We start from the raw sequence: 23771 nt of genomic DNA on the forward strand, positions 1-23771 counted from the left end.
CAAGAAACCTTCTACCTGCAGCTGTCCTTGGGCAGTGCCATGTCAGACATACTCCTTATGGCTTTGCTCAAAAAGCCAAAAGTATTATTCCAAAGGGTACAGTGCCTCAGTCTTTGTGGTGCCTTCAGGCTTATTCAGCCTGGAGAAGAGAAGGCTCAGAGGAGATCTCATAGTGGCCTTCCAGTACCTGAAGGGGGCCTACAGGAAAGCTGGGAGAGGGGCTATTCATAAAGGCTTGTGGTGACAGGACATGGGGGAATGGGTATAAACTGCAGAGGGGCATAATTAGGCTTGATATAAGGAGGAATTTCTTCACCATGAGAGTGGTGAGGCACTGGTACAGGTTGACAAGGGAAGCTGTGGCTGCCCCATCCCTGGAGGTGTTCAAGGCCAGGTTGGATGGGGCCTTGGGAAGGCTGATCTAGTGGGATGTCCCTGCCCATGGCAGGAGGGTTGGAACTGGATGATCTTTAAGGTCGCTTCCAACCCAAACTATTCTATGATTCTATGATGTCTTTAGCAGGCCAATAAATAACCTGGTTGGAAGCCTTCCTTCAGCATCTAGGGCAGCTCCATCCCACCAGCCCTCCTAGCCTCTCCAGGGGTGATACTGTTTCATAGGTCTTTATATGTGGTCACTCTGCGGTTTTGCTCCCCCTCACATACATCAGTGACAGCAAAGTCAGAAAGAAAAGGAGGAGAAAAAAAAAAAAAAAGAAAGAAAACCAGAAATAAATATAAGCTCCTTTGGTACTGCGGAACGTGGAAACAGCACGAGTTTGGCGTATAACCTTGCACATGTAGCAACAGCGTGTGATGCTGGCAGCGGGATGAAGTATCAAGACCACATCGAAAAGAATCAAGGAAGGTACGTTTCCTCGGTAAAAATACCCTGTTAAAAAATAAAAAAGCCACTCTGCTAAGGAAGGAAGCGATGTTATCTCAGGGAGCGTGCTACGAGCATACTGGGGGGGTGATGCGCTAGCAATAAGGACCCCTCTAAGGAGCGTCATTTTCTCCACTACCCTTGGGGCAAAATTCCTTTGTCTGTGCCCGGCATCCTGCGTGGGAGCTCGGGAAGCGTAGTTTGGAGGGAGGAGGAGGGAGGCAAGGGCTTGCGGGGCATACACAAACACGTTTTTAACAACAAAAGAGAGCGTCCCGAGCACGTCCCCGGCCCCGCTCCGCTCCCACCGGGGCTCCCACCCCCCCGGCATCAGCCATGTGTCTGCTCGAGTGCGATTAACACCGACTCGCCAAATCCCCCTCCCCCATTTGGGGCCATTTGGGGCTCGCACGCGCCCGCGCCCCGTGTTGACACCGCGGCGCCTTCGCGCGGAGCCTTTTTGTTGGTGGCTCTGGCAAATGAGCCGGGGGAGGTGGACTATAAAACCCTCCGGGGCGGGCAGGACCCGGCGAGCGGCGAGGATGGAGGGAGGAGGGATGGGGTGCGGCTGCCTCCGCCCGCCCTCGGCGGCGCTGCCCCCGCAGGGATGCTCGACCCTCTCCGCCTCCTCCCGGTGCGGGGATGCTCTCACGGCGCTGCCCCCGCAGAGATGTTCGACCCTCTCCTCCTCCTCCCGGTGCGGGGATGCTCTCACGGCGCTGCCCCCGCAGGGATGCTCGACCCTCTCCGCCTCCTCCCGGTGCGGGGATGCTCTCACGGCTCTGCCCTTCTGGAGGCCCTGGGTGGGCGAGGAGGGCAGGCGGAGCGGCCCCAGCCGCAACGCGGTGAGTGGGGCGGGTGCGGGGGCTGCTCGGGGTGGGCGCTCCGGGAGCGGCGCCCGTGGGCTCATCTCTGCTCTCTCCTCCCCAGCCTCGCAGCCCCTGCGCGCTGGCGGGAGCCTCCCGAAAGCTGGAGCAGTACACGCACCCCGTCAGGTAAGTGGCTGTCCCGGGATGCTCCCGGGTCCCACGGCGGGGGATGGATGGATGGATGGATGGATGGATGGATGGATGGATGGATGCTCCCGGTTCCTGCGGTGAGGGGTGTTCCCATGCTCCCAGTTCCAGCGTGAGGGAGAGAGGGCTGTTCCCGTGGGATGGATGGATGGATGGATGGATGGATGGATGGATGGATGCTCTCAGTTCCCATGGGATGGATGCTCCTGGTTCTCACGGGATGGATGGATGGATGGATGGATGTTCCCACGGGATGGATGCTCCTGGTTCTCGTGGGATGGATGGATGGATGGATGGATGGATGGATGCTCCCAGTTCCCGCAGGATGGATGGATGGATGCTCCCAGTTCCCGCAGGATGGATGGATGGATGGGTGTTCCCATGGGATGGATGCTCCCGGTTCCTGCAGGAGAAATGGATGGATGCTTCCCTTTCCTGTGGGATGGATGGATGAATGGATGGATGGATGGATGCTCGGATGCTCCCAGTTCCCACGGGGTGGATGCTCCTGGTTCCTGCAGGAGGGATGGATGGATGCTCCTGGTTCCCGCGGGAGGGGGGGGAGGAGGGATTGAGGAAGGGAGGGAGGGATGTTCCTGAAGGATGGATGGATGGATGAATGTTCCCGCGGGATGGATGGATGTTCCTGTGGGATGGATGCTCCCAGTTCCCATGGGAGGGAGGGAGGGATGTTCCTGAAGGATGGATGGATGCTCCCAGTTCCCACGGGATGGATGGATGTTCCTGTGGGATGGATGCTCCCAGTTCCCATGGGAGGGAGGGAGGGGTGTTCCTGAAGGATGGATGGATGGATGGATGGATGGATGCTCCCCGTTCCCGCGGGATGGATGGATGGATGGATGGATGCTTCCAGTTCCCATGGGATGGATGCTTCCGGTGCCCACAGGAGGGAGGGAGGGATAGATGGATGGATGGATGCTCCCGGTTCCAGCGGGGGCAGGAGGGAATGATTCCAGTTCCCATAGGGGGGAAGATGCTCCTGGTTCCCATGGGGCACATCTCCGGGCAGCCATCCTGCTTCGCACGCGGCCCGTGGCACAGTCACCAGAAGGGCCCCCGCTTGGCAGTGCAGTGCCAGGCTGGCCAAGCACTGGGCTTCCCCACCCCATTTGATCCCGCCTGTATAATTTATGTGAATATTATAGGGCCTTCGGTGTGATTTAGTCGTCTAAGCACTTTTGAAACCACAGGTCCTTCGGCAAATGCTTGCCAGCACTTTGGATTTACCAGATCTTTAAGATGAACTGTTGATGTGCTTCTGCAGTGTGGGACTATAGACATGTTACACAGTGGTTGTGGGTTTCTTTATTTGTGGTGGCAGGGCTGGCTGAAGCACCTGGCTACTCATTCCTGTGCCCAAGATTAAACAAGAGGGCAGAGGTAGCTCCTAGGCTGTCTGCCCGTGCAAACCTCCGGTGTCTTTCTGGTGCAAGGAAGGCAATGCAGGTATGGGAAAGAGTGGCAGGAGATGAGGTTATGGACTGACTAAGCCAGCATTGGCTGAGAAAAATACTTGTGTAACTCCTGCTTTAATGATGAAGGCCACGACAGCATCTGTAGTGTCAGTTCTGAAGAGGAAATAAAATACATACAGTTGAATGTGTAGGAGAGTCTGTATTCAGAAGTACTAGTAGGTGTTGCAAGGTGTTTAAGGTGAATGCACAGATAGTTCTTCCAGATAAGATACAGCTTTATCTCAAATCCAGGCTCTGATTTTTCAAATAATGATGCACCAGACTTATCTAAACAATTGTACAGACTCTGACTTCACTGTGACTGCTCCTCTACTTCGGTGTAAGTGAATGCTGCAGGGAGCACAGGGAATACAGAGATGTTACAAAGCAAGTGTCAGTTGCTCTGTGCTGCAAAGGCAGTTGGGTCCTGTTAAACAGTAGCCTAGAAAGCACTTTTTGTAATTGCTAGAAAACCTCTAGTTCTGTTTCTTAATATATTTCTATCATAAGCAATCTGTAATCTGCATTTAATTATATTGCATGTGCTAGTCTCGTAGCTCTTGGGACTTCTATTGTCTATTTTTTCGAGCTACTTCCAAGCTGTAAGCAAAAGAGGATGCTAACTGAAAAGGAACTGTGGAGTATATTAATTCACTCTCCAACAGTCCCTGCAAAATCAAAATATAACCAGCAATTTTTGCTAATTTCTGGATACCACACAGACTACTTTACCCAGGGGGCATCTTCTGTAAGGAGTTTGTTGGATGGTTCTTCTTGAAAAGAAAGGAGTTTCAGGTGAACATCTGGGGCTGATTCCCTTAGGCCTTTAACATTCCTTTGATTTGAAGATTTGTCTGAGAGCATTGTAAAAATGACTGAGGTGGGGGACCTTCAGTAACAAAAATGACTGATTTAATCCAGATACATAAGGGATCCTGTTTCACATCCATTATATTCCATAGCAACAGTTCCATTGAAGGCAGTACTGTTTGAATCAGATCCCCAGGTTATACTGTTAATGAGGTACTGGAGTGGCAAGTTTCAGGTGCAGTGGATCTTGGGCTTTAGAGAAGTTTTACTACAAAACTAGCAATTTTAAGTGCATTTTTATCTCTACGGGTGAAAATACAGTATCCAGAGAGTATTTTTCTATTTAAATATAGAAAGCATTTAATTAAGCATGTGAGGATAAATTCTGTAGGATGCTTGTCTTAACAGAATTTCACTGCTGTTTCTTGTCTGACAGCCTCCCAGCAGACAATGCAATAAATAACAATAAGCAAACCTACTGTGTACTTGTTTCAGACTATTTTGGCCCAAATCAAGGTGCTACGATTACTTATATCAGGAAGCTGAAGCACTTCTGAAAAACTTTCCAGTTCAAGCTACAATTTCCTTTTATGAAGATTCAGATAGTGAAGATGATGAAGATGAACTGGAACAAGACTCAAGAACAGAATCAGATTGCTGATTGCAGGAAAGGCCAATGTGACTTCAAAGATTTAATTGAAACTTAATATAAAAATGTATTATAGTATTTTTAAAGATAATTTATTTGTATGTAAGTTATTCTTAATAAAATTGAAATGTTTTGTAATTTTATCTACCTGAGCCTTTTCCCTTTGTTCTGCTCCTGTTCTGTTTTGGGCAGGGAAGGTGTATTTTTTATCTAAGGTCCTATATTTTGTAGACCAAAACTCGGACATCACTCGTAGGAGCAGAGAATGGATGCCTTGCTTTGAAAGGCTCAATGGTTATGTGATTTCCTCAAAGTCTGAGGATACAAGGAATGTTTTTCCACTGTGATTTAGGAGGCTCCATGTGGAAACGTATTAAAGGACCATATTAGATTAAGTATTCTAATGTTGCGCCTGCTGTTACAACAGCGTTTCAGACATAGAAAAGAGAAGCTATTTTCCAGATGGACACGAGGGTCCAAATCCCACTCTAATTACGATGATTCAATTTAGTTTTTGCTCTTAAGGAAAGGGTTTGCCTTCAGTCACTCACACTGTCTCATGTATGTGAGCTGTATTGTTACACATAAATGCAGTACGAGACTATCAGTTTTGTTTGTAAAGAAACGAGAAAGGCCTGCTCTGAGTTGTTTCAACTATGAGTTTGTTTTCGCTCATCAAGTCTAGTACCCATCACCATGCAGGCCCCTAAAAGGATTATTCAGCCTAGAGAAGAGAAGGATCCAAGCAGACCTATAGCAGCCTTCCAGCACTTAAGGGGGGGCTACAGGAACGCTAGAACCATAGAATCATAGGATAGTTAGGGTTGGCAGGGACCTTAAAGATCATCTAGTTTCAACCCCCCTGCCATGGGCAGGGACATCCCACCAGATCAGGCTGGCCAAGGCCCCATCCAACCTGATCCCTCCAGGGATGGGGCAGCCACAGCTTCCCTGGGCAACCTGTGCCCGTGCCTCACCACCCTCATGGTGAAGAAATTCCTCCTTATGTCCAGTCTAAATCTGCCTCTCTCCAGTTTATACCCATTGCCCCTCATCCTATCACTACAAGCCTTTATCAATAGCCCTTCTCCAGCTCTCCTGTAGCTCCTTTCAGGTACTGCGATAGGACCGGGGGTCATTTTATGATGAAAGAGGGGAGACTTAGATTAGATTTTGGGAAGTCAATTGTGCGGGATGCCCAAAGAAGTTGTGGATGGCCTATCTTTGGAGGTGTTGAAGGCAAGGTTGGATGAGGCTTGAACCAGTCTGAAGTGGGAGGTGTCCCTGCCCATGGCAGGGGGGGTTGGAACTGAATGATCTTTAAGGTCCCTTCCAACCCAAACCATTCCATGACGCTGTAAGATCAAGAATTTCAATTGAGATGCCAGTGCCACTGCCAGGTGCAGCTCGTGTGCATCCCCCAGCCTCTCCGTGCCCGAGCGCTGGGCTGGCCGCTGCTGCCGGCTGCGTGGAACAGCGTGGGAACTGCATCCCTGGAATCCGCTCCCAGGGGGCCCTGGCGCAGCTCGGCAGGAAGGAGCGGCCCCTCCTCGCCCTTCTGCCTTCAGACCACGGGCAGCACCGACTGGTGCCGCTGGGACACCCTCCGGGCTCCGACACAGCACCGGGAGAACCGGGCGTGAAAGCATCCTCAGCGCAGCGGGAGAGCGGCTCCCACGGTGAGACAAAAAGGCGAACGTAGGACAAAAAGGCGAATACGAGACAAAAAGGCGAACGCGAGCGGCAGCCCTCCCTCCTCGCCACCCGCCGCGGCTGCCCTGGGGCTGAGGGAGCCGCCACCGTCCCGCGAGACCGTGCCGCGGGCCGCGGGGACGGGCGCTTCCCCCCCCCGATACCCCCCCGGGCCCCACGCGGCCGCTCCTGCGCCCTGACCCGGCTGGGGCCGCGCTCCGCCCGCTGCCGCGCCTGCGCCCTGCGCCGAGCCGCGCGGCCCGCCCTGCACCGGGGAAACCGGGGCCGGGGCGCCCTGCACCGGGGCGCTGAGCCTGCTTTGGGCCGAGGTGCCCTGCGCCCAAGGTGTGATCCCGCCCTGCACCGGAGCGCCTTGCACCGCGGTGCCCTGAACCCGAGCTCTGATCGCGCCCTACACCCGGAGCGCCGATCCCGCCCGCCGCGGGGTCCCGATCCCGCAGGATGCTGAACGTGCCGCCGCCGCAGCCCTTCCCCGCGCCCGGCTCCCAGCAGCGAGCGGCTGCCGGCGGCCGCAGCAAGGTAGGGGCGGCTCGGGGGCCGCCGAGGGGAGGTGGCAGCGCTGTGACAGCGCCTCGGGAACGCTCGGCACCGCTCCTTCGGGAAGGCGGAGGCGGCAGCTTCCTGCTGCTCCTGCCCGGCTGTCCCGGGTTCCTCCGGTGCGCACGGCTGGCGCTTCCCGTGCCGGGGGTTCCTCTCTGGAGCGGTTTGGGGAGCGCCTGGTGCCTGCAGAACTCGCTTGGGAGTCAGACTGAAGTGTCGTCGAGGTCTGTGGGTCTGTGTGCTCTGTGGTTTTGCTGCAGTTGTGCAACAGTGTGGTTCTTCAACCCTGTGCCCTGCTGTTGTGCTGTTAAAAAGGAAGTGCTGGAGACCCCGGGGATCTTGCTCTGTCTTTCAGGGCAGACCGTGGCGTGTATATCCCTGGTGAGATGGCCTCAAGTTCTCCAGGGGAGGTTTAGAATCATAGAATTATAGAATATCATCATTCTCATGAGGGTTAACAAGGCCAAGTGTAAGGTCCTGCACCTGGGTCGGGGCAATCCCTGTTTTCAGTACACAATGGGGGATGAATTGCTTGAGAGCAGCCCTGCAGAGAAGGACTTGGGGGTGCTGGTCAATGAGAAGTTCAACATGAGCCGGCAACGTGCGCTCGCAGCCCAGAAGGCCAACCGTGTCCTGGGCTGCATCAAAAGAAATGTGGCCAGCAGGGCAAGGGAAGGGATTGTAGCCCTCTATTCCTCTCTTGTGAGACCTCGTCTGGAATACTGTGTCCAGTTCTGGAATACTCGATGTGAGAGGGGTATGGAGCTGTTGGAACAGGTCCAGAGGAGGGCTACAAAGAAGATTGGAGGGCTGGAGCATCTTCTCTAGAAGGACAGGCTGAAAGAGTTGGGCCTGTTCAGCCTGGAGAAGGCTCAGAGGAGACATTATAATGACCTTCCAGTACCTGAAGGGGGCCTACAGGAAAGCTGGAGAGGGGCTATTCATAAAGGCTTGTGGGGATAGGACCAGGGGGAATGGGTATAGACTGGAGAGGAGCAGATTTAGACTGGACATTGGAAAGAATTTCTTTACCATGAGAGTGGTGAGACAGTGGCACAGGTTGCCCAGGGAAGTTGTGGCTGCCCCATCCCTGGAAGTGTTCAGAGCCAGGTTGGATGGGGCCCTGGGCAGCCTGATCTAGTGGGATGTCCCTGCCCATGTCAGGGCGGTTGGAACTAGCTGATCTTTAAGGTCCTTTTCAACCCAAACTATTCATAGAATCATAGAATAGTTTGGGTTGGAAGGGACCTTAAAGATCAGCTAGTTGCGACCCCTGTGTGATGGGCAGGAACATGTCCCACTAAATCAGGTTGCCCAAGCCTCCATCCAACCTGGCCTTTGGATTGGATGTTAGGAAAGATTTCTTTACTGAAAGAGTGGTGAAGCATTGCACAGGCTGTCCAGGGAAGGGGTGGAGTCACCATCCCAGGAGGTGTTCAAAAAGTAGGTAGATGTGGTGCTTTGGGACATGGTTTGCTAGATATGTTGGTATTGTCTTGATGGTTGGACTTCATTTTAGATATCTTTTCCAACTTTAACAGTTCTGTGATTCTGTTATAGAAAACTTCAGTCCCAGCTTTCTCTAGGTGAAACTTTCAGTTGCTCTAGGGCGTGCAGAAAGTCTTTATAAATGCTGTGAAAGTATCCTCTCTGGCTGTGATTTTCAAATCTTCTTTGTTGCTTCTAGGCTTCTAGGCTCTGTCTTAAGTGATGCTGATAAATTATTTTTTTGACCATCACAGGAGGGCTTGGTGTGTGCAGTTTGCTTTGGGAAGAGTTGTCTAAATGTTTATTGATGCTTGAGAATTCCCATGTCTGGATTACTAGATAGGATGCTTCCTTAAGCACCCTTACTGCTGAGTAGGGCTCCCAAATACCAGTGAAGAATATGGGTTGTGTTATTTTATGTTTTGTCCAAGTCCTCCTAGGGAGCTTAGAAAAGTATATTGAATGGCTCTTTCTTTGTTTTTAATGATGTTTGTGCATTTGTTATTTTTCAGGTACCTCTAAAACCAGGAAGGAGTCTTATGGATTGGATTCGACTAACTAAAAGTGGGAAGGACTTGACTGGTTTAAAAGGAAAGTTAATTGAAGTGACTGAAGATGAGCTTGCTAAGCACAACAAAAAGGAGGACTGCTGGATATGTATAAGAGGTTGGGTGCTGTGATATTTCTTATACATTTCTTGGCTAGCTTATCTCTTCTGTACTTGAAGAAACAAAACCCAGACAACAAAAACAAAAGCCACAGCCCCAAACAAGCTATGCCCCTTCTATGTTTAGGCCAGGTGTAATATTGACCTAATTGTACACAACTTTGTTTAAGTTAGAGATTTTGTGTCACTGAGATGTTCTTTGCTTTCAAGATTTTCTTAAGTCTTCCAAGCAGGCATATTTTGTGCATATGAAAATAATGAAACACAAGATTGTAGGTGGTACTTCCGATAACAAGGGCTCAGCTCAAATAAGGCATTGAAAATGTTGACATGTACATAGACCACTCAGTCTTGGAGAGTTTATCCTTAGCAGTTGACTGCGTTTAGTGATTGTCTTTAAGCACCCAAAGACATATAAATATTAAAAACGTTACTTAAACCTGTAGAACGGTCTTTGGGAAATAAGTGTACAAGCCCACATATTACTTCATAAAACTTTATAAGGCAAATAACAGTTACCACACAAAGCAATTGTAATCTCTGTCTAGCATAACAGATACCTGTGGTAACTAAGCTATACTATTGATGTTATTATTTTAATGAAAATTTTGCTCAAAATTTGGAAGTTGTAAATCAACAATGTGTGGAAGGTGGTTTTGAGCAATAGCAGTGGCTAAAAAATATATTTTCAGTGCTAAAAATGAAGTTCCTAGTTGTCTTACAGAAAGGATTAAAATATTTGCTCTCCAGTTTAATCATTTAGAGTCTAAAACACATTAATATTGCCTTAAATTTGTTGTGAGATGGCAGCACTTGTATGAAGAGAGATTAAGAAGATTAGAGTAACTAATGTGATGCTTCTCTACAAGAATGGTGCGTTTAGTGGTAACTGTGATCTGGTAAGGAACAGCATTGGTATTTGACATAATGTCATCTCTGGCTCCAGCAAAAAAAAAGTTATGAATTTCTCTATGAAGGCAGCTGGGTTTTTATTGAGTGTTAAAGGGATGAGAGTGAAAGGGGTAAAATGTCGTTCCATACTGGCTTTTGAACAAAATAATAGAATTATTAATGCTCTGTGGCTGCTCTTGCATCTGTTAGCAAACCTATAGTGGGAGGAGAGTTAAAGAAAGCTTATTTACTGTGGACGACTGTTCTTTTTTTTCTCTCTCTCAAAAGGGGACAGATTTATTACTGCAGACAGAGTCACTGCTTGAAAGTGCTTGTGTTTTGTTTTTAATTTCTTTTTCATTCTAGACTGCATCTCTAAGATTGTTTTTTACAAGAACTCCGTCATGCTCCTTCTGTCTCTTTAATTTTTTCCATGTCTGCCTTTTCTTTGTTTTGGAACTACTAATGAAAAAAACAGCATAATTGAGAATCCTGATAGGTCTGTAGAGCTGATACGTGGACAGGTAGTAAAACACCACCAGTGTGGAAAAGCTAAATGAGATCTCTGCATTGATGGCTAGACTATATCTCTGTAAGAAGACCAGAAATTGATGGGAGGAATGTGGAGGAGAAGATCAGGAGCTGACTTTGTTCAAGAATGCAGTATGATGATCATCAAAAAAAGCTGTTGTACAGGCCAAAAATTTACATAAGAAGTGGGGTGTCATGGGGGTTAAAAAAAAAAAGTGTGAAGAGTATATAAATGAGATTTCTTTTGCTTCTGCAAGTTTGTTGGGAAATTGGAGGTTAGGCTGATATTTACATTGTGTTGCATGCAGTAATCGGTGCTGCACACAAGATGGCATAGTGAATATGTCCATGAGGAGATCAGGGCAGTAAAATATGCAAAAATCCTTCCTTTTTTTGTCCGGGGTAGTTCTTCTTACTAACTGGGATTGTCCCAAGTATGTCTCCTTCCTGTCCAGTGCTGAATGCCTAACACTCCTTCTGAAGTAATTAATGTATGCTTCTTAATGCGTTAAAAGCTTCTTATGAAAGCGCTGGCACAGTTCCACTTCTGGTAGCTTCCTGTTTTGTTATTGTTATACATCTTTAAATATTCTGCTAGGTATGCCTGTAATAGTCCTGTTAGCAGCAATGTGTCTGTAGTTAAATCTGTTCGTACTGCATTCTACAGGCTCTAATTACTCTGGTTGCATAGCAACAATAATTAGACTTCATCATTTTGGACCTATAAAGAAGCATCATTTTATCTCCCTGGAAGTACTAAGAATAGTACTCATGTAGAAAGAATGCTGAGCCCTTTAACTGGGACAAATTTGACACCAGAGTTGTAAGCTGTTAATGAGCATAGGCTATGTTTAGGTTTTTTGTCTGGCTTACTAGAAAGAATGGAAGTTTTCTTGCTGATGGTAGCAGTTTTTCTGTGTACGTTCCAGTAGGCATTTTTTTCCATAGGTTATGGGTGGTAGGGAAACAACTATGACAGCATTTTAGGAGTAACTTAATTGGAAGGGAGAATGAAAACAATTCTGTGTGGGAACTGGCTTAATTTTCTGTCTCTGTGTAAATCAGCTTCTGGTTATTTTGTAATAAGTTAGGATACAACATGTTCAACTTAAGGGTTTATTTTGTTACGATCTTAACCCTGCAAGTTTCTTCAGACCTTCACCGGGGCAAGTGGTATGGCATTGTAGGATTGGCCCCTTGTCTTGTGCTCTATATAATTGTTTCTGGTTTTGGAAAGTCATACTGTTTGTTCCGACCATGTGTACTGTTTGCCATTACAGTGTTTAGTGTGCACTAACCTTTCCACTGGTTTCGGAGGTAGGGGTGGTTTTAGTGATTGTAAAAATGCTGCTCATGTTTCTTTATTTCATTTTCTGCAGGATTTGTGTATAATGTCACACCATACATGGAATATCATCCCGGTGGTGAGGATGAGCTAATGAAAGCAGCAGGAACTGATGGTACAGATCTCTTTGATCAGGTGAGAACAGCTGGCAGAGAATAACGCTTGCTCACTGAAAGGTATTTTGAAAAATGTCTGCTGGTTATTCTTAGGGCATTCCAGTTGAAAGGGTGATTTGAACATTTTCAGGTCCAAGGAATGGCAATGGGTTACTTCTCAGAATGGTATTTATGTGTGCTCAGAGATGCTTGTCATTTAAACTTTGTGCAAAAGGACAATAATGAAAATGTCACTTTTTGTTGTTGGAATGATGATTCAATTTGACCATTTTATTAAATTACCTTTTTTAATAGAAATAGCAATAAAGCTGGCAACAATTTGAGATACCACCTTCTTAAGAAATTACTACAAGTACTTGCTGTCATTTGAGAGGTGTTTTTTTCTTGGAACTTCCACTTTTTGAAAAATAGTTGTAATATTCTTTTGGCAGTTAACTTGACTGCTGCATTATCAGTGAACAAAGTACTGAGAAAAAATGCTGGTGCTGCTGTTAACTGATTGTGAACAAATCACAAGATGACAGTTGGTCACTTCTTTGTCTACCATTTCTTTAGATGGTTTGAAAAGACTTGGAAAATAAAGGGTCTGCAGAATGCGTGAGCTTTCTGTAAGGAATCGCTTGCAAACCCAGTGCTGTAAAAGATGATTTACAGAGTTGGTGTTTTTTAGAGTCTCCTTGGCTTGCAGCGTTTCTCTGAGACACTGGGAAAGAGCAGAAAGGAAATCTTTATCTCTTTACAGTTCATGCTTCACAAGATGTGATGATATTTTAGCTTTGTTGTTTATCATTGGTTAATCCTTTCACAAATGAAGTATTGAATTTGGGCATAATTCTCTGGTTTTGAGAAATTTGGAGTTTATCTTCTAAAAGTTCATCCAGCATCAAGTTGTGACCTGGAATACTGTAGCTGTATCACTATGAAGTATTGTATTATGTACTTGGAAAAGGGAGTCTTGACATCAGGAATATTTAGAGATGCCCCTGAAGTTGTTACTAAGTTCAGATACATACTTGCTACATTTTGTTTGTTTGTTTGTTTGTTTCCTCATGGGAGTGGAAAGCGGTGTTCAGATCCTTAAAATACATTCACATTTTTCTTTCTGACTGATGTTGGAATGAGTCCCGAGGAGGACTGCGAGGACGATAAGAGGGCTGGGGCACCTCCCATACAAGGACAGGCTGAGAGAGTTGGGGCTGTTCAGCCTGGAGAAGAGAAGGCTACGAGGAGACCTTATAATGACCTTCCAGTACCTGAAAGGGGCTACAGAAAGGCTGGGGAGGGACTGTTTGCAAAGCTTTGTGGTGACAGGAGTAGGGGCAGTGGGGACAGATTTAGACTAGATGTAAGCAGGAATTTCTTCACTATGGGAGTGGTAAGACACGGGCACAGGTTGCCCAGGGAAGTTGTGGCTGCCCCATCTCTGGAGGTGTTCAAGACTGGTCACCTTGGGCAGACTGGTCTGGTGGGACATGTTGGAAAGGGATGTCCCACATGTCTGGTGGGACAGGGGGGTTGGAAAGGGATGATCTTTAAGGTCCCTTCCAGCCCAAATTATTCTATGATTCTATTATGTCTTTCCTGTTCTGGAGGCATTTTTGTTGTTATTGTCTCTACTTTAGCATCCTGTGTCTGTCAGCTGCTGATCCCTTTAAGAGTCTGGCAGGTTGCTGGTGTTTCTCAAATTTCTGGAAAAAAATGTCATTCAAAATCCTTAATATCTTTCTGTTAACTGTATGTGAGGAAACTACAACTTGGGGATGAGATTCTTGATTTCATCTCCTTTGCTTGTCCAGTTTAAAGTTCTTTTTTTTTTTTTTAATTTCTACATATTATTCAAATTTGTCATGCAGCACTTCATTTCCTTTTATCCTCTTGTGATGTTACCCTGGATGCCCTGTCAGAATTGGCTTTTCTGCCACCCGTTTCCCCTGCAAGTTCTCCAGTTCTGGTCTGTAAAGCTACTGCTTTTTCTTCACTTTATTTGGCTTTCTGAAACAGGTAGTTTCCAAATAATTCAGTGATAATAAGACCGAAACAAACTGAAATACGCCAGCTTGGTAGGAAGTGTTTGTGTGTCTTAGCTACTGTTCATCTGTTGTTTCCTTCATTGTTTTTCCCCTCACTTGTATCTAAACAACACTAATTACATTTCTTGTAAAGGCAATGTCTTTATTCTGTTAATTGCATAGCACATGTCATAAAAATGCTCTTCTGAAATATTTTCTGTAGCTCAAGTCAATGATATTCAGATATTGCAAAACATATAAAGAATAAATTGAATGATTGTTATTATTTCATGGTCTTATTTTTTTATGCAATTATATGAGATCTGTAATAGCAGTGGAAAGAAGTTCTGAGCATTGGAATAATGAATGTTTATGTTTAAAAAATCTACTAAATGAATTACATTAGCTGCTGTACAAAAATGTACTTTTCTATTTCAGTGCATAGAATGATAAAGTAAGAATAAAAAATGTTGTGAAAACTGATTTTGTTAATTTAGGTTCATCGCTGGGTCAATTATGAATCGATGCTGAAGGAATGTCTTGTTGGGAGAATGGCTGTCAAGCCTATTGCTGCTCCAAAAGGTGAGGGTTTTACGAATGAAATAATTTCTATTATGCTTTATTCTGTACTTGTCTGAAAATAATGAGCAATCCAATATCATCATATTTATGAGCAGAGTCTCTGTTCTTGCATATAGATAAAGGCTGTTCTGTATAGTCAGTCTTTTTACAGCAGATACCTGTATATGAAACTATTTTACACATGAAAACTTCTGTAGTAATGTACTGCTACATTTCTTATTTTATTTTTAGTCATCAGAAAACAGGCATTTGTGTGTACTATGTGTATGTATATAGAAATAAACAATTTTTTTCCCCCAAGATCCCTCTGTCTTCTTTGATCCCAGGGGACAAACTGTCACAGGCAGTGCTCTCATCTTGAAATAAAACTCAGTATTCTCAGTCTGGTAATTTCAGCACCAACCAGTAGTTTGGCCAGTTGTGTATGTATTGAGATATTTCAATACACTTTATGGATAATTATCCTTCCAGAACACTTTGTTAAGCCCTTCAGTTTGAATTTATGTGGAGAAAATTTTGCTTACACGACAGATTCCTTTGAGCCAGGACAGCAAGAGGTGTAGTAATCTTCAGTATTTGTTTCGGTTTGTAGGCGACAGCAAAAATTTCCTTACCTAGGAAGCAGTCACTGTAACTGAATATTGACCCTTAGGAAAACCACAGCAAAAATATGAAAGAATTTGATGGTTCCGGTTATTTTTCTCAAATTCTGTGGCATCCTTTAGTTCACAAATTCAGTCATCACTTGTAGCTCTTCAGCTTCTTACAAGGTGAACTGAATACTGTCTTAGCACTTAGATCACATCGCCTAACAGTTACACTGAGTTTGGTCTATACATGAAGGGGAATAGTATTTTACGCCTCCACGTTGCTAGGTAGCCAATTCCAGTGCAGAGCTTTTAAGGTAAATGTTCCGAAGTATGAAGAAACCTTGACAGCATAACTGCTTCATGGAATTGAGGTCTTATGGAGAAGTTACTGCTACCTTGTCAGCTGAGTTAGACATTTGAACGTAAATTTGACTTTTGCCGATTTCATTAAAGTAACTTTTCTGCAACTGGAAGGAATTCTTGTGACAGCCAGTCAGTAAAAAATAAATGTGTCTTTGCCCCGCTGTCTATGACAATCCATTTTCTGCTGTTCACTTTTTCTGCTTTCTTCCATAATAGAACTCTTCTATCCATTCGGCTGTATTAAAATTTGCAGAATAAAGGTTGCCAGCTGTATAAAACCAGTTTTGTCGCCTGTGTATCTTTTAGCCCTTTTGGACTTGAAAAAAATGTAGTTTCATTAATTAGGAGTCAGACTGATTAGACTAAATTTGCTGAATTTCTTCACTGTAAAATTCTCAATGTTTACTTTGATTCCTGGTAGGTTATGTATCCTCCTCCTCTGAATTATCAAAAACGTGATTGACCAACTTCGCTGCCAGCCAGCAATAATTCTAGTCTTGCATCCTTCTAGAGGGCCATATTCAGCAAAGTTTGCATTTGAAAATAGGATAAAATATTAAGGTGCATGGTTTTGAATATAGGATTAAATGGGCCCATAAATGTAAAGACAGGACTTCAAATTATGGAATACATTGATTGTGTATTGTGGCAGAGAGTGTGTGTTTGGCAGTAGGACAAGCATCAATACATGCTGTTTGATGCAGTCTCCATACAGTGCAAGAAAGGGAGGTGTAGGTTTGTTGTGACATTGCTCTAAAATTTGTGGTTGGTTGGCTTTTTTGTTTCCTGTGTTCTAGTGGTTTTTTGGAAGATGGTACAATTATTTGCCCACTGAAGTGTTTAAAGAAGCTGAAGCTTGTCCTTGCATACTCTAGGGCTTTTTTAAGAAAGAAGAGTCTTTTGAAGAAGCTGGTGATAGTTAACGTTTTGTCAGCTTGTCTTTTGGGAATGCTGTTTGCTGATATGGTAGTGACTAAAAGGAAATTCTGATGTGTCCCTTCTGTGGCGATGCTGTGGACCTGTGCACTGAAATGTGTCACGTTTGTACTTGCTGAGAAGGCCAGTGCAGTAACTACAGCAGTACCCAAGCGTGTAAGAAATGATTTCAGTATTTCTCTCAGCAAACTTGTACAGCCCTAAACTGCTTGCATTCCCTTCAGGGTACTTGGCTGAAAACAGTAGCATTGACATTAGTATGTTGTCTGCTATCTTTTAACACCGCTAGTGTTTCTTATAGACATATTAGTTTATGTCCCAACGTTACTTCAGTGGTAACGTAACTTGTAAGTTAGAATGCGTGGTATATAATTCAGTGAGATTAGAAGGAGAGCTCTAGTGTTACTCAAGCAAGAGAGATAGGGCTGTGTCTTGGAAAGGTTTTAAACTGTCCTTAATATTGCATCCTCAATTTCAGTGCAGTGTGTTAAAATGTAGTGGAATGAGAGCAGACTTTTTAACACAAACAGTTGCCTTTAATCAGAGATGAGTTTATGTGAATGAGTTGTGTAGCAGAACACACACATAAATACAGCCTCAACCAAAAATTTTCGGTGAACTGTCCCGTTCATGTTGTGGAGTGTTTGTTTTTACCTTATAGTGGCAAGACATGAAAGCCTCTGGGGAAGGCATTCCATGGTCAGCTCTGAAGTCATTTTGCAGTGCTGTATGCTTGGTGCTTTGTTCCAGGAGCCATTCCTTCCCTTCTCTCATAATGGCATTTTTCCTCTAACACTGGCTGCTATGGGAGGGAACATTGGAAAGGATTCAGAGTAACAGGGGTGAAACTTTAATATTTTGGTTTTCATGAAAAGGAGCGAGAAGAACACATTGGTTCCTTCATCTTCCCCAAACCTGGCTCCCATAAAAGACAGTGTAGTTAAAATGGGCCTTCATATTGAGACATTGAGATATGTGTGTAGAGAAGGCAGAAGGAGGTTTGGGTATGTCCAAAGGACTAGTTTCCCCACAGGTTTACATGCAGAAGGATGCATGGCTCAGGAGGCAGAGTGATTTTCCCATCAAGTCGAACACCACATATATGAATTAACACTATGTGATACACTAGCTTGGTCTTTATCTTGCTTTTTTTTTTGCTGGTGTTTGTTTGTTTGCAGTAGTTGTAGTATACAGTAGATTTAATGACAAATTTGAATAATAACTTGAATAAAAACCATTTTACAGAAGGAGCTTATAGAAAGATTTTCATTTTCCTGTTTTTCTGGGTTTAGATTGCCAAGCACTGAGTTTGTCAGATTTAGTATCTACCATGTGTTGTCATGAGACAAGTGTCATGGAAGGTCTGACAGATTTAGCAAGCTTCTTGACTATGAAGTTTACAATTTTGCAAGATAATCTGTGATGCTTGTTTTGAAGTCCTAGAGTTCTTACATTTCTTGTCCTTTAGTGCTGTACAACTTTTGGCACTTTTAACATAGTGTTCTTTTAGTTATAAATACACTTTTGGAGTGGTAATCAGTGCATTAATTTGTGACTTCTTGATAACTGAAGTATCCTGGTCAATCTGTTAATGTTTTAGAAGGTTTATTTGGAGATCCTTGCTTTGGCTTAATTCTTTATATGTGCAAGTTCTGTGCTGTGACTTCTTACTGTCATGCTCGTTATTTTTTCTTAATGCTTGTAGAGATTTCTTCTACTCTATCTGAAGAAAAGAAACAGCTTAATGGTAAGTATTCACCTGGAGTGAGGTGGGGAGTAAATCTTAAAATGTATTTAAATGTAATCAAATGAGCAGTGTTATCCAGATTTCTGTCTGTCTTATATATATCAGTCTGATGTTGAGGCTTTAGTGATCTATGGAAATTACAGGCAGCAAAATCCAAATCAGCTACTGTGAATTCAGTGTTTAAAAGTACTATAAGACTGCAGTAGAGTAGTATAGATAAGGAAGGCGTGAGATGGACAAGTTTCCTGCTGGAGTCAGACAAGATAGGTCGCAAATTACTGTGAGCTATGAAATAAGCCACTACAAAACTGTGAGGCTTTTTGACCCTCTTTTTGATCCCCTGTCAGAAAAGCTAGGTTGCCATGGAGCTGGAGTAGCAGAGATAAGATGAGATCCTGGGGAACACTTTAAGTAAGTCTCTACTAAAAGCTGGAAGGTCATCTCTGAGAAGCGAATTGAAATGGAGATCGATTAGCTGATCACAGCAAGACTGAGCTATTTTGGATGTAACTGTGAGAATGACTGGGCTGACAGTTGGTGTAGCTCTACGAGAAGCAAGTGCAGTCCTGTGAATATATTAGGAGGTTGACAGTAGTCCTTGTAGAGATAGGGAAGCATTCAGACCTTCACTGAGCCCTTCCTTGAGTGTAGCTTTGGTTGCCAGTGATCATTTGATTTTGATACTTTTAGGGAAATTACTTACAGAGTGATCAGTCGTATTAGTATAAGGCTTCCTAAATGAGGTGGCTTATGAAGTCCCATCACATGAGGTATGATGGGGGTGTGTTGGTAGAGGAAATAAGATGAACACCTGTGAAGGGAAATAATACAATTTGAAATCAAGGCTGACTTACTGGCATGAAAGAGGACAGGTGCAAACTGGTCATGTGAAAGTCTAGGCTGAAACTTTGGAAAATAAGTCTGGAACATTCAAATTTTGGAGTGGCAGGAGGAGTAGAAACCTAGATGTGTCTTAAGATGAAGCCAGAAAAGTTCTCAGGGTGATGTCTCAGCAAGTCCAGGCACAATGGAGGGGAATAAGACTTGTTCATGCTTACTCTGGTGAATTTGAGTTCCCCTTTGTTTTCTTTTTTTCTCATATTGTGTCCCTTGCCCTCTCTTTGTGTTCTTTGAGTGTTGTATTTTACTTCTAAGAGGCAGTTTACCTTGAAGCTTTGCCACAAGCATTGAGCTACACAAAAAGTTAAACATCATATAGAAGTAAGCAAGACTGGCTTGCTTTGTTCCTGTTTTGCTCTATAATAGCCTTATAAGATATTAAGCAAAACTTTGACAGGATCTGCTGCCTGACTTTCCTTTTTTTTTCCTCCATCAGTGAACAAGTTGCTGAAATATGTTAATCTTCCTTTGAAGGACTGGGGGAATTAGAAAACAAACTCTGCTTCACTCTATCAGAGTGATACCACTAGCAGTTAGTAGTCATTACATACATGATAAATATCTTGTATTCAGGTAGAAGACTAGTTTTACCATTTATTTCAATGTTCTTCTCCTCTTGGTTATTTTGGTTCATGAATTCCTTACTTTTTTTGCTCATCTACCTGTCCTGAGCTTTCCTATACATCTTTCATATTCACAGTGGATCCAGGTAAAGAGAAAGTGATATTTCTTCTCTCTTCCGTCTTGCTTCGTCTTCTGTGCCTAGCAATGACTTTTCTTGTCCAGCTTGTGTGACTTGCCATAGAATCACTAGGTTGGAAAAGACCTCTTACATCATCGAGTCCAACCATTCCTATGAGAATAATTCCTATGTCATGAGACATAGTAAATTATTCTGATGGTAATTTCTAATAAAATTGCTAGAACACTGAGGCTTACTTATTGTATGCGGTTAACCTGCTTGGCAAGACTTTTTCCAAAACAGAAGAGGTCGGTTCCTGAAGTTGCCTTCCATGAGGTTTTTCATATACAGTTGTTGCATCTTGGTGCTTAACCTTAGCTCTTGTAAATTTAAGTTGCAGTGAGTTTAGAAATATACATTGCTGTCCAAAAGTGGGAAAGGGAAGCCTATGGCATGGGCTTTGATTTTTTGGAAGTTGTTTGCACTACTAAAGACATTTTTATCTTATCGATCTGAAATGTATAAATAATTGCATTTGGAGTGTACTCAGATCTGTCAAAAATGTATCGCTGATTTTTATGAACATCAATTGTACATAATGTTGGGGCAATTAAAGCTCCCAATTAAAGTTTTCAGAATATATTTCTAGTCATAGCAATTAGCATGGGTGTAGTCTACTGTGTTCTTCAACTTCTGATCGTGCTCAAGTTTCAAACAAAAGACGTAAAAATTTCAAAATGCTGCCATTACCAAAGTGTGCCCGAAAATTTCATATTTGTTTGAGAACAAATATGTATCAAAGACATATTTTAAAAATTACCTTTTCAAGCTTGCACTTTTGAGTTAACCTGAGTTTCTCTTCCACCCAATCTACTACTGGTTATTATTATTATTTTTCAATTATAATTGGAAAAGTTATGATGATTTTTGTGGTATTAATAGTAAAAAATAATTACTTGTGCAGTTCCACTCTGAAAACAAGCCGATGTTTGAGTATATATATACATCAGACCTTAAGGACAAGATGTGGTATTTTGGATTTTCTTTGGTGTTTTGTGTTTGTTTTTTTTTCCTCATACACATGACCATAATTTTCACTGCTACTTGTCTATTGCCTCTTGTCCTTCTGCTGTGCCCCTCGGAAGAGTCTGTCTTCTCTGTACTTCCTTCTCTCTTACCCCCTTCTCTCTAGATAGTTGAAGACTACGGTTGGATTTCCCACTTAGTGTTTTCTTCTGCAGGCTGAAGAAACACAGTTCCCTTAGCTTCCTCTTGTATATCCTGTGCTCCAGCTGCTGACCACCTTGGTGGCCTTTCCCTGGACTTGATCTGGTACATCATTGTCTGTCCTGCACTGTGGAGCCAAAACGGGTCACAGTGCTCCAGTTGTAGTCTCACAAATGCTGAACAGAGAGGAAGAATTACTTCCTCTGAACTGATTACTGTGTTCTCACCTAGAATGAAGTTGGTCTTCATCACCATGGTGATGCAGTATTTGCCCAAGTTTGGCTTGTCCACCTTGGAAGGTTTTCTGCAAATCTGCTTTCTATCCAGTCAGTCTTCGCATTTGTTTTGTTGCATAAGGTTATTTCTTCCCAAGTGCAAAATTTTGCATTTGCTTCTGAGCTTCATGGAGCTTTTTGTCATCACATTCCTTCAGTCTGTTAGGGACTCTTTGCATGGTAACCATGATCTGGTGTGGTTTCATTGCTTCCCATGATTTGTTACTGCTCACTTACTTCCTGACTGTGGGAGAGTGTGTGCCCTTCAGTTTGCTAATGATGATACCGAACAGTATCAATGTTTCCTATTCTTAGGGAATGACAGCTGTAACTAGTCCCCAGCTGGACTTTGTACTGTTCATCACACCTTTTGCAACTGACAGTACTACTAATTTTCTATCCAGATTATAATCCACACATCAAACGCAGCTCTTTCCAGTGTGGCTGCAAGGATAGTGTGAGATACTCTATCAATAACTTTGCAATCTTTTCTTCCATGGCATACTGTGAAGTCAGCTCTTGTGAAGTGCAGAGTTCTAATTCTGCAGGTCACTTCTCTCAGGACGTTAAATTCCTTCATTTCATGCCTGTCATCAGCCTTTGGCTACACCACTAGCTCTTCTTTATTTACGGCCACCATCACCAGTAGAACGCTTTCATTAATTAGTGCATTGATCACCCGAATTGTTCCCTTCTTATAGCAATGTGACTTAAGTGTAACTTCTTGTTTTCACCTAGCATCTTGGAGTATTTCAGAATAATTCATATGTAACTTGGTTTGCCAGGACGTTCTATTGTGGCTGTTCACATTTTTTTTTTTTTTGATCTGCAAAAGCAAAGAGGGATGTGTGTGATCATGAATTCCCCTTATCCATGGAGGCCATATAATAGATGTCCTCAAGAAAGTCTTAGCCTTTGAGAAGGCCTTTATTGTTAGGTCATTGGTTTTCTTCTGCAGTGATCTGACTGCTCTGCCATCTAACTTCCTTGGTGGCTGCAGATGGTGTGTACTTAGGGGTAATTAAAGATCAAAGGATAAGTAATTCCAGCAAGTTCTAATTGCTTTTGGTTAATTCCACCATCTGGATGATCAAATAATTTTGACAGATTGGATTAGACCAGAGTGGCTCTCTTTGTTTTTATCTGCTTCCTACACAGTGGAGTCACTCAATTACTATGTTTAAACTTGTAATTAAACTAGAACACTTACTGGCATACATTAATTAATTTATGTTTAGCTATTTCATTTACAGTTTGCCTTTGCATGGGCTTGAAACCAGCACTAACCACCTGTTGTCTTAGACCTCTGCCTAACTACTGCTAAACTCCTGCTGTTATAAATCCTATTCTATTTCAGTCTTTGCAGCTTCCTCCATGGTGATTCTATTTAACTTCCTTGTTTTAAAATTGAAGAAGGATTGCAGTTGCTTTTATCTGACATCTCTGCTCAAGTTTTTACCAAATGTATTCGGTTTCTGTTCAACCAGAGATTAGTACAGCTGACATTTTCAAAGACTGACCAAGTGTTGCCTTCCAGCAAAGGCTTTTTCAGACCGTTTCGTGTAATTTAATACCTAAAGTGAGTAGCTGACTTATGTGAAAATTCCTAGCAAAGTGCAAAGTGGAGACATTAAGGCTGGTATCTTTCAATAATTATTGATATAAAATTTTACTTGTGAATTAGATTAGACCAGATGCCCCAAATTCATTCATCTGAGTTATATGAACAAATAGTTCTGTTAAAGGAAATTCATTCATATAACCTTTTTTCCACGCTTCCTATGGCAAAGTGTGAAAGCACAAGCTAATAACAGATGAAACTGAGACCAGACTACATGTACCAGAAGGGCTGCTCGCACTGGTTCTGTGGTATATGGAACTCTTAATTTCTGAAGTGGAACTTCATGTTTTAGCAGCCTGGTCTCCAAGAGAAAGTGCTGAATAAAACCAGAATTTAAGAAATACCTAGGTACTTCTGGCTGCCTGTGGAAATAAAGCCAGTAAATATTGTGGAACTGTATTTAGGACATTCAATTTAAAAAAAAAACAACAACAAACCTCTCTGATTATGAATTTTATTAAACGAGCATCACGGCAAATATTCGAATGATTCTCTGCTCTTTGTAGGTATGCTTCCTGAGAAGAAAGTACTGGGTGCTTCTGCTAAAGATATAACTCCAAGGTAAACCTTTGTCTTCCATTGTCTGTTGAATATTCTATTTAATAATTCTGTGCAGTTCTTAGTAAAGGCAAGCATCTTCTTCCATGGTTAGTTCTTGATGTTTCAACTAAATGGTGATGCAAGGTTCTTGACTTGCTCAGTTGGTTCCTAA

General features: G+C 43.5%; 2 protein-coding genes across 5 annotated transcripts in view; both read left to right on the forward strand.

Annotated features, from left to right (window-relative positions):
* Positions 1 to 950: 950 nt before the first annotated feature.
* Positions 951 to 5369, forward strand: RIPPLY2 (ripply transcriptional repressor 2). The gene is made up of 3 exons (XM_009564835.2): positions 951 to 1731; positions 1817 to 1881; positions 4683 to 5369. Exons 1-3 carry the CDS (start codon positions 1366 to 1368, stop codon positions 4846 to 4848), a joined length of 597 nt encoding a protein of 198 aa, XP_009563130.2. The 5' UTR covers positions 951 to 1365; the 3' UTR covers positions 4849 to 5369.
* An 885-nt stretch (positions 5370 to 6254) lies between these two features.
* The window catches only part of LOC104062684 (cytochrome b5 reductase 4), a 41325-nt gene continuing 23808 nt past the window's right edge, over positions 6255 to 23771 (forward strand). For 2 of the 4 annotated variants that reach the window (XM_054062385.1, XM_054062383.1), the window contains exons 1-6: positions 6769 to 7068; positions 9090 to 9243; positions 12046 to 12146; positions 14634 to 14718; positions 18313 to 18354; positions 23566 to 23620. In XM_054062385.1, coding sequence (XP_053918360.1) covers positions 6991 to 7068; positions 9090 to 9243; positions 12046 to 12146; positions 14634 to 14718; positions 18313 to 18354; positions 23566 to 23620 — 515 coding nt within the window. In that variant the 5' untranslated portion in view covers positions 6769 to 6990. Of the gene's footprint in view, positions 6516 to 6768; positions 7069 to 9089; positions 9244 to 12045; positions 12147 to 14633; positions 14719 to 18312; positions 18355 to 23565; positions 23621 to 23771 lie in introns of those variants that run through there. The other 2 variants (XM_054062387.1, XM_054062384.1) reach the window with 2 other exon arrangements.

This window comes from Cuculus canorus, chromosome 3 (assembly GCF_017976375.1).
Source record: "Cuculus canorus isolate bCucCan1 chromosome 3, bCucCan1.pri, whole genome shotgun sequence".
NCBI lineage: Eukaryota > Metazoa > Chordata > Aves > Cuculiformes > Cuculidae > Cuculus > Cuculus canorus.